The sequence below is a fragment of the Narcine bancroftii genome, chromosome 1, assembly GCF_036971445.1.
Source record: "Narcine bancroftii isolate sNarBan1 chromosome 1, sNarBan1.hap1, whole genome shotgun sequence".
NCBI lineage: Eukaryota > Metazoa > Chordata > Chondrichthyes > Torpediniformes > Narcinidae > Narcine > Narcine bancroftii.
The window spans coordinates 299,654,108-299,669,918 of record NC_091469.1 but is presented as its reverse complement, the minus strand read 5'-3'; the positions used below and the strand labels follow the sequence as shown (position 1 = coordinate 299,669,918).

The 15,811-nt window shown below is 41.6% G+C and overlaps 1 protein-coding gene across 6 annotated transcripts in view; it reads right to left on the bottom strand.

Moving 5' to 3' along the window:
• ext2 (exostosin glycosyltransferase 2) overlaps positions 1-15,811 on the bottom strand; it is a 154,612-nt gene that overhangs the window by 66,780 nt on the left and 72,021 nt on the right. For all 6 annotated transcript variants that reach the window (XM_069905395.1, XM_069905385.1, XM_069905361.1 and 3 more), the window contains one exon: positions 2,376-2,507. In XM_069905395.1, the coding sequence (XP_069761496.1) occupies positions 2,376-2,507 (132 nt within the window). The remainder of the gene's footprint in view (positions 1-2,375; positions 2,508-15,811) is intronic.

Genomic DNA, 15,811 nt, shown 5'->3' with positions numbered 1-15,811 from the left:
ATTGGCTGCTAAGTTTTCAAAAGATCATTGCTCCAGGTACAATTATGAGCCTGGTAAAACAATATTGGTTCCCAAAAATCAAAAATTTCAGGATCGATAAATAGACTATATTTGTTAGAAACATAGATTGGCACTTTCACTCACACTGTGTGAACAATATTTTGTGTGTCCGGAAGCTGGTATTTCTCAGTTTCACAAATGCAAAGTAAATAACTATGGTGCTATAGGGCTGACATGTGCTATTTGAGATACTTTTTCCTTTGCTTGAAATGTTACAGACAAGCGTGACAGGCAACGCAGTAAGAAAGAACTACCTTATTGAACTGATCATATTACAACTTGAGACATGCTGTGTTAGACAGACAGTGAAACAATAAAGGCTGCTTGTTAACACACCAACATCTATACAAGCCATCATTCTGTAAAACCAAGGGGAGCCTTTTAAGATGCCCAAATGTTTGTCAGAAAGGGAGTGGACACATTTACTATCATGGATTGCTGAATATTGCTGAGACTGTGGAGACAAGCACATCATTCTGTCTATGATGCCTTTTAAATTACATCCTACCACAATGTGGTTTCAATTACAGCTTTTGGATAAAAAAAAACACTTGATTTATTCAATGCTTCAGTCCAATTACCCTAGATGTGTTTCCAGTGAATACTTTGAGAAAGTATTCCAAGTTGCTTCTCATCCTGTAATGGTCAAAAGGCCAAAAACAGCCTCAAGATGATTAACTCTTTAGGTTCTTTCCTCAGTTCACTCTCCAAGTTATTTCCATGTTCTAAAACTGATATAATCTATTGCAATACAACATCCTTGAACTTGATTCTTTATTCACGCTAATACAGGAGCTCAATATTTGGAAGAATAAAAACTGTACAGTTAAAAGTTGTTTTTAAGAAAGAAAGAGCCACTAGGTGGAGTAGGAGATGGCTGCAGCTCCTTCTGGCCAGAAATTTAAAAAAAAGCAATAATTATGTTTACCTCCAAGGCAGATCACTGAACAGCATTGAAAATAATCCAGAAAAGATCACAAGCAGCAGATAACAAATAGCAAGTTGAGGAGGGGAGGAAGCAGAAACCCTGGAGGCGGATAGAGCAACGCTGTTACAACACCAGTGATTGGGATCTGGGTTTGAATCTCATTTTGTCTGTAAGAAGTTTGTATCTTCTCCCCTTGTCTGCATGGGTTTTGGCTGGAGGCTCCAGTTTCCTCCCACATTTCAAATCTTACTGGGGGAGGGGTTGTAGGTCAACTGGGTGTAATTGGGCATGAGGGACAAAAGGGCTTGTATGTCTAAAAAAAAATGGCGTACAAGGGCAGTGTGGTCAGTTTAGCAGTAGTGCAATACCATTACAGTGCTAGCAGCCGGGATTCGAATCAAGTGCTGTCTGTGAGGAGTTTGTACATTCTCCCCATATCTGTGTGGGTTTCTTCTGGGTGCTCCAATTTTCTCCCTCCTTCAAAACAAGCCAGGGTTGTAGGTCAATTGGATGTAATTGGGCAGCATGGGCTCGCGGGCCTGTTATTGTTCTATGTGTATAGATAAAGTAGTTCTGCAGTGTATTCTACAGAATAGGCACAGTTCAATGTCATTCATCATAACCTGCAAAATACCACGGGACTCTGGGCAGCTCTGAATGCTATTCTCTGAAGCAGGAAGGGATTACGTAAGGAAATTTACCTGAATACACTGTATACTAATGCTTGATTTAAAGGCAATCTAAATCAAATGTTAGATATTCTACATTTGTCCATTTGTGAACTCAATTAGAGAATAACTTTTTGGAAGAAATCGAGCTTTGGTGGCTTTCTACAACATTAGTACAATAACTATTTTCTTCCTTTGAATGTTTGATGAACACATGATCTCCACAAATCAGGAAATATTAGACAAACCAACAAAGAATACGTCAGATGAAAATTTCAGATGGATCTTGATGAGGAGATGATACATCTTCTCTCCAGATGATGTTTCAACTGGTCAAGGGTTTAAACAACCAGTAACTCATTTTCCTCAAGTTTCGCTAACACCAATAATAAGATGATTTCAATAAATTATCATCTCCAAACAGACAAAAGGTTAAAGATCAGTGAATTTCCTTGACATCATTAAGTCAGCTGTTATCAACCGCTCATTACAACACCATTAAGTAGAAATAAACTAATGTTTGAGCTTCAATCGGTAATCTGCTTTCAGTTAACCTTTGGGAGCCCAAATAAGACAAGCAAGAAGAGAAACGTAGGCAAGGAAAGTAAAGTGAGCATCTTATGATTGAAAACAGCATCCAGGGGAACAAGTACAGTAAAAAGAGAAATGAAATGTTTCATTCATCTAGTCTTCCAAAACGTTGGCTATCAGACACTTACCACAGCTGTTGGATCATTCCAATCCTCATAAGATCTGGCAGCATAAGGATAAATTCTGCCATTGATGATCTGCAAAGTAGTCAGTCCAATGGCTTTCATTGATCTAAAGTAAGTTTCCCAGAACCATCTTGCCTGAAATAAAAAAATGAAACAAGACAAATTTTTTTCTCGACTTCACATTCTTATTTCTATTTTGAAATTACTCTGTTGTAACTATTCTGAGCTGATTTTATACCAGCAATCTCTTTCAATTAGAATGAATAAGCACATCGTAAAGATAACAATTGACAATAATCCTTGACACGATTTTGATAAAGTTAATCATTTCAGCCAAATTTGTAATGGCCTAAATTTTTAAAAAAAATTACGTGCGATTTTGCAGTAGTCAAACTGAACGAAATGCAAATAATTAAAGGCCATTTGGCCCAAAGCAGTCAGAACAAAGCTGACGCAAACTGAGAATTGCACTCCACCGCAAAAATTCTCATTGAGGAATTGATTTATTTATTCAATTAATTCAGTGCTTTTATCTCCACTGCAAGACCTGTTCATCAAAATTTACACTCTCAGATTGTTACTTCAAAATAACTCGATGATTTAATTAATTTAGGGAAAAGCAAGCATTTATTGCCCCTCTCTAATTATGCAGGACCAAAGTTACTTGATGAAACTACAGTATTGCATTTGATAAAAACGCCCCAAGAACTCGTGGCTTTCAGTGGTACCTACCGATAGTCAGGATTGTACAGTACTTTGACAGAAATTTCTTAGTGATGATATTTCTAGGTATTTGCTCTCCTTATCATTCTAGGTAGTAAAGGTCAGGCGTGGTAAGCATTGTTGAAGCGGCCTTCAAATAGTTGCTACATTGCATCCAGAAAAGGGTGTACCTCATGTTTAATATGGTAAGTGGGGCATCAATCAAGAAAAGGAGTTACCATATATACTCGTGTAATAGTTGAGTTTTTTGGACCAATTTTTAGAGTCCAATTTGGGGTCAATTTTTACATGGATCATCCTTTTAACCGCCATCAGTCCTGGGCTGTTAAAGCCATAGGGAGCCAAGATGGCTGAGACTGGGTGGTAAGTCTGCGTTCAGGGCATCGGAAGCACAGATGGTTGGGCAGTCGAGGTGTGGATCCATGGTCAGTGTGTCAGCAGTTCAGAATGGCAGGCTGTCAGGGTCTAGGAGAGAGCCTGTGGCTGGGGTGTTGGGAACTCAGACGGGCAGGCAGTCATGTTCTCCTCTCCATATCCTTCTCCTTTTAAACCTATGCCTAGATGGACCAAGGGTTTGATCGTATGCTACAATTTCTCTTACTGTACCTTTGGCAATTGCAAAATACAGGTAAGACTAGGATTTGGGAACAGAATCATTGACGATCTCCAAAAGTAGCAGCTCACTGTTTTATTAGTCTCTACTTTCAGTGGTCTGCATTTTTATTGCAGGTGGCAGGATCGACTGTTGCAAATCTCACATTTAGTTGTTGAATAATTTGTTCAATTTACAAAATGGGAGAGAACAAAAAAAAAGTTCAGAGAACTTTTCAGTGGTTTGAGTTTGTAAAAACATTGTGACACTTCACACAACAAAGTTGAATGGGTACTTTCAACAAGAAAATACCTTTAAATTCAGGACCTTTACAAGCCCAATTCCTTCAATTCCAGCCAAGTAACCCAAAAGCTTGGACAATCACTGTGCTTGACCCATGCAAATCAATTTATTGAAAATCTGTGAAACATTAGAAGCTATTTCTATTCACAAAACTGATTATGCTCCAAGATCATATAAATGATCATGAAGAGTCCTATAACTGAGGCTCAGAATTAAGTTATATTTTAAGGTGCACCACTGCAAATATACCGTTTAAATATTTAAAAAAATTAGTTTAGTCTGAAAATTATTCCTATCGTAAGTAGCCATCTGTTATGAAAATATTTAAAGTAATTTTCAGATATTTAAAATTAGGGCATTGGAAACTTTTCAGCTTTATTAAATTGCACCAAGATGACACACTCAAAATATACAAAAAATATAAATGCAAAGTTGTATTTAAAATATGGTCTGATGTTGATTTATAGAAGGTTTTATATTTGGAAAAAGGCAAAACAAGCTACGGATAAAACCTGAGCAAAAGATTAAAGAAACAAATGCAAGACTGAAAATGGTCATTTGTGCCACAGATACACTACCTTCAATTCTACTTAAATATCAGATATTAAAGGATATTTAAAGACGATGCGTGACTCTTTTCAAAAACTCAACCACCCTCATTATGGTGTATTGCTAGGAAGACAAATTCAAAGTGAGTTAAATGATTGAGAAAACAACTTTTTTTTGTCAAACTATTGCCTCCTAAGTTGCCAAACGCACTGTGGGAGACAGAAGGCATTATTCCAGGAGCAAATTTCATCTCCAAGCTTTGTAAATTGCTTAAAACTTGCTAGACAGGAAAAGTGTTTAAGCCGAGAAACACTGTATGAAATCTATATTGTTGTTTTAGTCCAACTTTTGTAGGAAATGCAGTCAGATTTTATTGAGATGCTCTTTGGACCCATGCAGGTGAGAGGTTCTTTTTACAAGGCTATCTTTCTTTAAATGAACTGGCGACTACTTTTGCATCATTCTAAACAACCTGCCTCCAACAAAATTCTTGGCTCCATCAATCATTTGGGACTCTTCAGGGCCAAAGGGATAAGTGAGGAATTTATACATACATAGTTCATAAACCATGCTGCTTTACATCCGCTGACCTTCCAGAGACCGAAGCTATTCACAAGTGTATGAAATTGAAGTCCAAATATATAAAAATTCTCCAAATCAATGTTATTTTTGAAACAGAGTATTTCTGATTTTAACCCTGCAGGGTGCCTTGAAGACAAGTGGTTCAATACACAAGCGTACTGGATAAATTCAGCAGGTCACGCAGAATTCATGGAAGTAAATGGTAATCCACGATTCTGTCCTGGGCAGTTTGTCAGGTATATGATGTCGTTTTATACCTGTTGCAGGGCCCAGGACAGAAATATTGGTTAGGCTTTACTTCCTGTGGATGCTGTGTGACTGCTGAGTTTATCCAGCACATTTGTGCATCACACTCGACCAGTATTTGCATACCTTCTTGTTCAACTTGAAGATACCGGGTTTAAATGAGTGAACTATATCATCAGGAAACCATGGAATTGAAGATTACATTGAAACAGCAATTAGCAGGAGAATATTTTCTGCGTACTCATGCGGGAACCAAGAAATCAGATTTAAAAAAAAATTCAAATAAACAATGAAAAAATGAATTGAAAGTTTTTAAATTTAAATTAAATTTAGATATACAGTACAGTATGTCTAAATTTAGTTTAGACTGGCCCCTTCGGCCTACAAGTCCAGGCTGCCCAATTACATCTAATTGGCCAACAACCCCCAGAACATTTTGAACAGTGGGAGGAAACCAGACGAAACACACGCAGATACAGGGAGAACATACAAACTCCTTACAGACAGTGCAGGATTCAAACCCAGGTCCTGCTCACTGACACTGTAACAGCGATGGCTAACTGCCACGCTAACCGTGCCAGTTAGCACAAATCTTCTAGAAGCAAAACAAAATTAGAACAAAGCCACTAATCACTATCAGTAGTGGAGAGAACAGAATGGAGGGAGGTGAAAATGATTTTGAGTTGTGCACAAGGAACAAATTTGGTGAAATAAAGTTCAGGGACTTTTGAGTTGCAGAATAGTGGAGATTAGAGAAGAACATTTTTTGAGAGATGAAGATGATTATTTCAATTCTACTCAGTACCTAACTGGACAGAATCATTGTTCACCTACATTTGATTGGTTTCCAAATATATAATACTGTATGTCAGCACGTAAACAGAAGTGTCAAATGCTTTCTATGTATATAGAGAAACTAACAGTCATTGACTTTGGTTTAATCAAATTATATAATTGAACTAAAAAGTACAGTAAATGGAATCAATAACTTGAATACTCAATAACTTGTAACTGAAGGATCGCACAACCAGACGGGTTGAGTTCAGTGAGCAAAACTGATTTATTGCAGGCTGCCTGGCTGGTCATATACTCCCAGCCCGGACCTGGCTGAGAATCGCTCTGGGGGTCCCCGACGTCATGGGGGCGTCACGTGGGTCGCCAAGCGTGGGTTTCTGAGCCGAGGCCAGGAGGAAACCCCCGATGGTGCCATTTTGGCTGGCTGCCCCATCGCGTGTGACAAACTGGGCCAGTTTGCCTGCCTAATGGCTTACCACCACACAGTCCCCCCACCCCCCCATCCCAGAACCAGCGCCAATGTCCTTTTTTGCTGGGCGGCCACGCTTCTTGGGTTGGACCACAACTACTGGCTTGGTGGGGTCAAGGTGGGCTGACTTTAACCTGTCCACCGTAAACAGTTCCCTCTTACCACCGATGTCCAGTGTGAAAATGGATCCCGAATGCTGGACGACTTTGTATGGTCCTTCGTATGGTCTTTGTAGAGGGCCCGTGGATAGGCCCCGCCTGATAAAAACATACTCTGCGGAATACAGCTCACTGGGGACAAAAGAGGCCCGTGTGCCGTGTCTGGGCGGCAGTGGGGGTGTGAAGGAGTCCAACTGGGCCCGGAGGCAGGGAAGTAGACCATGTGGTGACTGCTGGGAGTTGTGAGGTGCGCTGACAATCTCACCGGGTAGGGCTAATGGTGCACCGTAGACCAGCTCGGCTGATGATGCCTGTAGGTCTTTGAGTGTCAAGCGGATACCCAGGAGCACCCAAGGCAGCTTGTCCACCTAGGTGGGGCCGTTGAGGTGGGCCATCAGTGCCGACTTAAGGTGGCAGTGCAATTGCTCGACTAGCCCATTGGCCTGTGGGTGATAGGCCATGGTGTGATGTCGCTTGATCCCCAGCCTGTTGGTGAGCTGTGCCCAGAGCGCAGAGGTGAACTGGGCGCCCCGATCACTGGTGAAATGGTTCGGGATGCTGATCTGGGCAACCCAACAGTTCAAAAGCGCTCAGGAGCAGGAGTCTGTGGAGGCATCTGACATCGGGATCACCTCGGGCCAACGAGTGGTGCGGTCTACCACTGTGAAAAGGTAATGGTTACCTTGGGAAACGGGTAAGGGTCCGACAATGTCCAGATGTATGTGGCTGAACCATTCCCAGACGTGTTCAAAATCTTATACAGGCGCTTTGGTGTGCCTGTGTACCTTGGAAAGCTGGCAATGGGTGCAGGTTCTGGCCCAGTCCGCAATCTGCTTCCGAAGCCCATGCCAGACGAAACGATCTGCCACCATACGGACTGTTATATGGTGGAAGACTTGCCTGCGCCACTGTTGGGGAACCATTGAACGTGGGGTGCCGATGGAGACATCGCACAGGACGGTGCCCTCACCGTGAGGAGTCAGGAGGTCCTGGAACCGCAGGCCCGTGATGGCAGTCCTGAAGGCCCGTGTCTCCTCGTCGGATTTCTGGTCCCGGGCGAGCTGGTCAAAGTCGAGGCCAGGTGTCAGCGCGCAAATGGCCGGTCATGAGAGTGCGTCGGCGATCACGTTGTCTTTCCCCGCCTTGTGCCGAATGTCAGTGGTGAACTCTGACACGAAGGAGAGGTGATGCTGTTGGCGGGCTGACCAGGGATCTCTTGCCAGAGCGAGCACCGGAGTAAGGGCTTTGTGGGCGGTAAAAATGGTAAAAGGCCTCCCCTCCAAGAAATAGCAGAAATGACGCACCGCCAGGTACACGCCCAGCAACTCACGATCGAAAGCGCTATACTTGCGCTCTGGCGGGCGAAGAAGTCGGCTAAAGAATGCCAGTGGTTTCCACTGTCCGTTCACCTGCTGCTCCAGGACAGCGCCGACGGCTCTGGCAGAGGCATCGACGGAGAGTGCCATTTGCAGGTCGGTGCGTGGGTGGACGAGCAGGGTAGCCTTCGCGAGGGCATCTTTTGTGGCTTCGAATGCCCTGCTGGCCTCTGGAGTCCAGGTGAGTGTCTTGTCTTTGGCCGCGATGAGGGTGAAGAGTGGCTGCATGATGTGTGCAGCACCTGGAATGAAGCGTTTATAGAAATTGACCATACCCATGAACCCATTGAGGTTGTCCAGGCGTGGGAACTCTCTGACTGCAGTGACCTTCGTAATGGCAGGTGTAGCTCCTTTGACCATGATGGTATGGCCGCTGAACTGGCATTTGGCCGGATTGATCGTTAGGCCAAAGTCGGCCAGTCAGGAGAAGAGACTTGTGTTGTGCCCGGTCTCTGCTGGTGACAAGGATGTCGTCCAGGTAAATGAATACAAAATTCAAATCCCTGACCACTGTGTCCATGAGGCGCTGGAAGGTCTGGGCGGCGTTCTTGAGCCCAAACAGCATGCAGGAGCTCGAACAAGCCAAAGGGGGTGATGATGGCCGTTTTGGGTATGTCCTCGGGGTGCACCGGGATTTGGTGATACCCACGCACCAGGTCGACCTTGGAGAATACCCTTGCGCCATGCAAGGTAAAGTCCTGGATGTGAGGGATAGGGTAATGGTCAGGTACTGTCGCGTCGATAAGCCATCGATAATCTCCGCAGGGGCGCCAGCCACCAGAGGCTTTCGGGACCAGGTGGAGTGGTGAGGCCCAAGGACTGCTGGAGCGTCAAATGATCTCCAGCTCCTGCAGATATGAGAACTCTTCCTTCGCTATCTGGAGCTTAGCTGACGGGAGCCGGCGTGCCTTGGCGTGGACCAGCGGGCCTTGGAAGAACTGCGGCTTGAGGAGGGATGGGAACTCATCCAGAATACGCTGAAACTCGTCCTTGGGCGTGCTGACCGTGGCCATCTGCGGCTGCTCTGTGCAGGAAGAGTTGAGGCGAACGGATTGGACGGTACAGGCATCTACGAGTCGCCTACCTTGAATGTTCATATGTATGGATCTCCGTCGAATTGGCTGTATGAATGGGAGGTCCTCGAGGCTGGTTCTGGGACTTGATGGCTGTGGGCGGGATGACGCTGATCTGAGTCCCGGTGTCGACGAGGAAGCGTCGGCCGCTGACTGAATCCGCAGGTAAAGAAGGCTGTGTTGTTGGCCAGCCGCCGCAGCCATTAACAGCAGCCAGCCTGCTCGTTTCCCTGGAACGAGCAGGGCTGACGACACTTCTGACCCTTGGCTTCCCAGCGCTGATGGAAGAAGCAGAGGCCTGAAGTGGATGGCTTGCTTCTAGCTATGCTCTTTGAGGCCCCTACAGGGGCCGGGTGTTCCACCGCAGCGCTAGAGGAAGGCTTGGCGTGGTCATGCCCATGACTCGTAACCTGCTGGACTGCTGAGCCCTCCGGGAATCATTCGAGCCATATCTTTTGAGCCTTTTGAGTGACCTTCCTAGGGTCAAGGCTCTCCTGGGACAGCAGCAGCCGGATGTCTTCAGGCAGATGGTCGAGGAAGATGTGCTCAAAGAGTGGGGAGTTAGTGTGATTGCCCATGAGCACAAGCATCTCGTCTATCAACTCGATTGGAGTTCTGTCCCCCAAAGCATCAAGGTGCAGCGTCCGAGCAGCACGCTGGCTCCTGGAGAGGCCGTGGGAGCCTGTGAGCACCCACTTGATGGTCCCATACTTGTCTTCCGCGGGTGGGTGCTGAACGAGGTGTAGCACTCGTTTGGCGGTAGCCTAGTCCAGGGCGGCGACCACATGGTAGAACTTAGTCGAATTTGATGAAATCTAGCGGAGGTGAAACTGAGCCTCTGTGTGGCTGAACCAGGTCTCCGGCTCCTGAACCCAGAAGACAGGAAGCTTGATGGCTATAGCGTTGATCGAAGGGTCATTCAAGTCGGGTTCAAAGACTTTTGAACTTGTCGGGGTCACCAATTGTAGCGGTGGCTACACTGCTAACTGAAGGATCGCACAACCAGACGGGTTGAGTTCAGTGAGCAAAATTGATTTATTGCAGGCTGCCTGGCTGGTCTTATACTCCCAGCCAGGACCTGGCTGAGAGCCGTGCTGGGGGGGCCCTGACATCACTGGGGCGTCACGTGATTCGCCAAGCATGGGCTTCTGAGCCCGGTGCCGAGGTTGGGAGGAAACCCCCGATGGCGCCATTTTGGCCAGCTGCCCCGCCGCATGCGTGACAAGCGGGGCCGGTTCGCCTGCCTAATGGCGTACTGCCACAAATCTATAATTACAGAGGCACTCTAAAGTTGGAATACAAAATTTCTGCATCCAACAGTTTAGGTACCTTTCTAAACATTGCCAACCTCTATGAATAGCATAGGTATTGCTTTGAAAATTCCCCCAGCCCCAAGATTACACGGTGTCATTTTATTTTATTTTACAGAATATTAAGATGAAGCAACATTTTCACACTCTCCAACTCTTCTTAAAATTAAAATTTTAATTTTATCTCTGCAGAAATTTAATGCAATAGAGACCATGTTAAATGATGGAAGCACTCCTTATGTCTTACCAGATTTAAATGATTTTCTTTCGATAGACCTGACATGTGTACACAATTACACTAGGGACTATTGTCAACAGAACTTCACAGAAGAGAAACATTTATGAATGACAAACTAACAGGATCTTGCAACTATTATATTTAATCTGTCTGAACATTGCTTTTGTTATACTGATCATATATTTAAAATAGCTTGGGTTTGGAATATCAATTTATTTTAAATGCAACAGAAAAGGTTAGACCAAACTTAATGATGCCATTCCCTTATGCTATTTAGAATGCAATTTCTTCTGAATAGGACAGATCCAAGGGTTCAGCAGGAGGTCATTACAACCGGAAATTGCTGATAGACTAGCATGTTTCAATACTACAATTGCATTCAAATAAGTTGGAGATTTTCATGTCCTTTAATATTTATGTAGCAAATAGATAGCAGAATGCTTTGATGCAACCTTGTTAAAGACATTTTAAAATCTTGTGAATCCATAAATATTGGGCAAATTTCAATTTACCCAAGCGCCACAGTGAAAAGTCCAAAAGGCACTTTTTTTTTCCCTGCCTATTATTCACGCTGAAAGAATTTATATAATTTTAACCAACAATTCGAATTTAATTTCACTCTATTTACGACTACTTTATCACACAGTCTATCTTAGTCATCTGTGAAATACCTTGCACGTAGATTGTCACACTAAATTGGTTGCTGCAATGCACTTTTTGCTGTCTCTCATCTGACATTACATCACAAATAACAAATCTCATGCTAAGTTTGCATGACTATCATCTGCTCCAGATTTTAAAATTCTCACCATTTATAAAAAAAACCCTCTTCTCAGCCCTTCTTTACCTCCAGCATTGTAAACCCCCCCCCCAATCTGTTCAATTTTTTCCCGCCCCCTTCAATCTAATGCTGGGACAAAAACTCACTATTACTTTTTTTAAAAAAAAGTACTTTGCTAAACTTCTCCATTTCTGCATCCTTCGACATAACTTCAAAACATTTGAAGTTCATTTCAAGTACGAATTTAATTAAATAAATATAGGTTAATTACCAAGTACTTTTCTCACTCAAATCATCAATTAACAGATGCAGACTTGGGATGTACACGTTTCATACATCATGAAATGAATTTGTTCGGATTGAAGTATATACTGTATTAAAAAGCAATTGCAGTTAAAACAGGCCAAATTTTATGCCTTAGTTCTAGGAATTTGTCAAAATTTGAAGGAAGGAATTCTATCGTGCTCTGACACATGATGGACAGTGTTTGAAACCCAATGCCCCACATTTCAACACTCCAGGGTATCATCTTTAAATCTGTCAGTGTTTGGGACTCGTATCAACTTCCTTTACAACAGACACCCAGCTGAGAGAATGTTCCAAGAAAAATATATGGATTTAATTGCAAAGCTTTGCTCAGGCAGCCCCAGAGGAGAGTTCAAAGGCAAAATAAGGTGCTTTCTAGCACCTCAGAGTGCTGTAAGGTCTAAAGGTTACTAAAGCAGGAGCCACTACCCAATAAAAATCTGTTTTGAGAGTTCAATTGTAAAGCATATAATGGATCCTTTTACAGCCTTACCCTCATTCTGAATCACAGTGCTGATTCCTACAGTGATGGTTTGTTTCAGCTGCTGTCTACGCTGGTCTTCAAAGGTACCCCAAATCCCAGTGTCTGCTTTACCTCTACTCACTGAGCAATCAATAATATAGCTATTTTATAGAGCTAAAGCATTTTTTCAAGAGTTTTGTTTAGTTATATTCCTGAAGTCAAATCTACATAAACTAGATATTGGAGCACAAGCTCTCACAAATTTGGATTATTACCTGTAAGCAAAAAGAACAAACTCATCAACATTTAACCGCAGATTGGAGACCCAGACTGGATTAGTTCTCAAATAAATTAAATACACTTGATCAAACTGACCCAAGTTCTCAGATAATAGTATCACAAAAAAAATCCTGAGCTAAAACCAAAGGGTAACTGTCATTTTCAAGAATGTTCTTATTAAGGCATCGGACAAATACACTGAATAATTTTTAATTTGCCTATTATAAATTTTGGAGTATGAATGTTAAGCTCACTCATACCCTCTAAAACTTTGAGTTTTCTTGTTCAAGAAGTAAAAGATTCATGTGCCACAATATATATTTGCTGTTGGGCATGGAATTCCAATCAAGCAGAAACCAGAAGACACATCCAGTATTAGTGCAGCATATGATGTAAACAGCATTAATTTTGGCCATTCATGCCTATTAAACAGAACTACTTGATAAGTTTATTTGAATAAAAGATGCACCTTACCAGTCATTGTGAATATTTACAAATTACCTATTTTGTATTTATTAACTATTTAAAATGTAGTATTTACTATTATAGGTTTTTTCATGTTTCGCTGCAGAAAGTAAGAATCTTGGTGCACATGTACATTGTATCTTATCATTCTGCTCTGCCCTCATGCACCTCATCTTCATGCGCCACTCCTCCCCCAATAAATATTCGCATCTATTCATTCCATTTGAATTTTTACCTGTTTAAAATGTATATTAATATAGCTCCTCAGTTTCTGGATAACTGTAATTTAAAAGATTGTTGTAACTGATTAAAATTTAAAATTAAACTTAATTTACATTTACAGGTAGTCCTCAACTTACGATGGGGTAACGTTCCGGCACTCATATCACAAGTTGAAAAAAATTGTAAGTCGATAAAGAGCAGTGGGATCAGTGTGGGGAGAGAGCGGGGTAGTGGGACCAGTGTGGGGACTGACATGGGGCTGTCAGGAGAGAGTGGGGCAGTAGAATCAGTGTGGGGAGAGAATGGGGTAGTGGGATCAGTGTGGGGACTGATACAGCACTGACAGGAGACACTGAACATCATAGCCTAGCCAAAATTTGGGGTATGGATTGAAACCATGGTAACTTCGAAAAATTTAAAGTCGGACAATCTTAAGTCGGGGGCGATCTGTACCAATTTTTTTTTAGAAATCACACCATTGGAATCAATGCAGAAAATGAAATCTTAAGCATTTCCAAATAATAATTTTAATAAAAATAAAACAGCCTCTTCTAATTCAAACATAAATAGAGAATGTAGTGTACAAAATAAATGGTCTTAGTAATGCACTTTTCAGTAGCAACTTCTGAAAATTAATTTAACGCTACAAGTCATAGTGGATTTGTGTGACTAGGAAAATTCAAACGAACAATTTCTCTGGAAACTTGGCTCCCTAACAGATTAGGTTCATTGTGATTTCAGCTGCAACTTTGAACTGGATAGAGAGTTAAAAAAAAGTCAAGGGTTTAAATTTTCATCACCATCCAGTGACACTAGCTCAAAGTGTGGGAAGACAGAATCAGGCTTGCCTGTGATGCCTTTTGTGATAAAGTAGGCTGCCAACACTCACGCCAAACAGATGAAAAATTCAGTTGCTGCTGTGAAATTTCTGGGGCAGGCACAATCTTTAGAACCAAACTGGTTTATGGAGAAGAAAAAATGGTTTAGAAAAAAAAATGGCTAGTTTTTGAGGCATGCACCCACACAGAAAACATTTGCCTGCTTAGTCGTATGTTGCAGGAATCTGATTCCTTTCTATTTATTACATTTAATATAGTTAAAGATTAAATTTGAATTCTAAATACCAAATATCTGTACAATTTTAAGGCTCAAAAATGCTTCAAAACAAGTTTAAAAAAACTTTGACAGTTAATAACATTGATTATTTAAACTGTATTCAAATACAAATTCAAAACTCATTCTAACAGCATTCCTAAAAATGTTTACAATCTCCGTGGTTGTATTTTTTTCCTCTGCACTTATCAGCTGAAATAGATTGGAAGGTAGCCAGACTTAGGCGTCAGTCAGATGGTATGCTTTCCATCATAAGTGATAAGGGTCCATGAGACAATTTAAGCTAAAATAATATTAACTATGCACTCCCTCATTTCAGAAATGTTTTGTTTCAATGTGTCCTTGCTCAATCTTAATTTATTGAACAGCAACAAGAAATATCTCTCAAGCAGGTGGAGGAAGAAAAATGTTTTAAATGTACTTTAATGTTCAAAGGGGTAGTTAAATTAACCTAAGCTCCCATTAGCATATCCTCAATCAGTGGCATAATATAGCTCACCAGAGATAAATTAAAACTTATTTTAGGATTATTTAAGGAAAATACACAATTACAAATACATACTAATCTTAATTACTCTTTGCACATTTTAATTCTTTTTGAAGTTTGATATTTAGAGCAGGATTTGTATATTATTATGTCACCATGTGCGAATGTTGCAGGATTCCCCTTGAGTGCTGAGAGATGAAGAAATGTGGTAGTGTGATACAGTAGTGTTGAGATAGAAGATCAACAATATTTTTATTGAAAAGCAGAGCAAGATTGAGGGGCACTTGATCTATTTCCTGCCCTAATTTCTTACATAGATTTACCTAATTTACATATCATCTTTTAGATTTAATCATGTAGATGGTCCCCATGCTGATATAGTTAAAAATACTTCTTGAAACTCTGAATTACTTGGTTCATCAATACGAGTCTAAATCCCCCCTCCTTACACAAAATGCCTGTGTCATGATGCACAAAGAAAAGAAAAATAAATTGTGCTGATAGATACCATCTATTACTCATTCTCTCTTCAAATGGACACTTCCAACCTTGTCACATGATGAATGCATTACACTACTACATTTTGACTTAAGACCCAAAACATTTTCCAAAGCACCATCCATTTGAGGGTTTATTAAGTACTGTCAGAGCACAATAAATCATGGGCAGACATGCAAAATCTGTTTTTAGTCAAAGAGAAAAATTCTTTAATTTCATATTCCTCACTAGTCATCTTCCTACGGCTTGTCCCAATGGCCAACAGATCTGCACTAACCTTAAGAATATTCACACGGATATTGGGTTTTAGTATTATCAGTACTTCCTGAAAGTGGAATAAGTTGCTGAAGTTGTGTGCATGGAAAAGCAAAAGATTTGAATACATAATCAAACTAAAATGAATTTGAACTT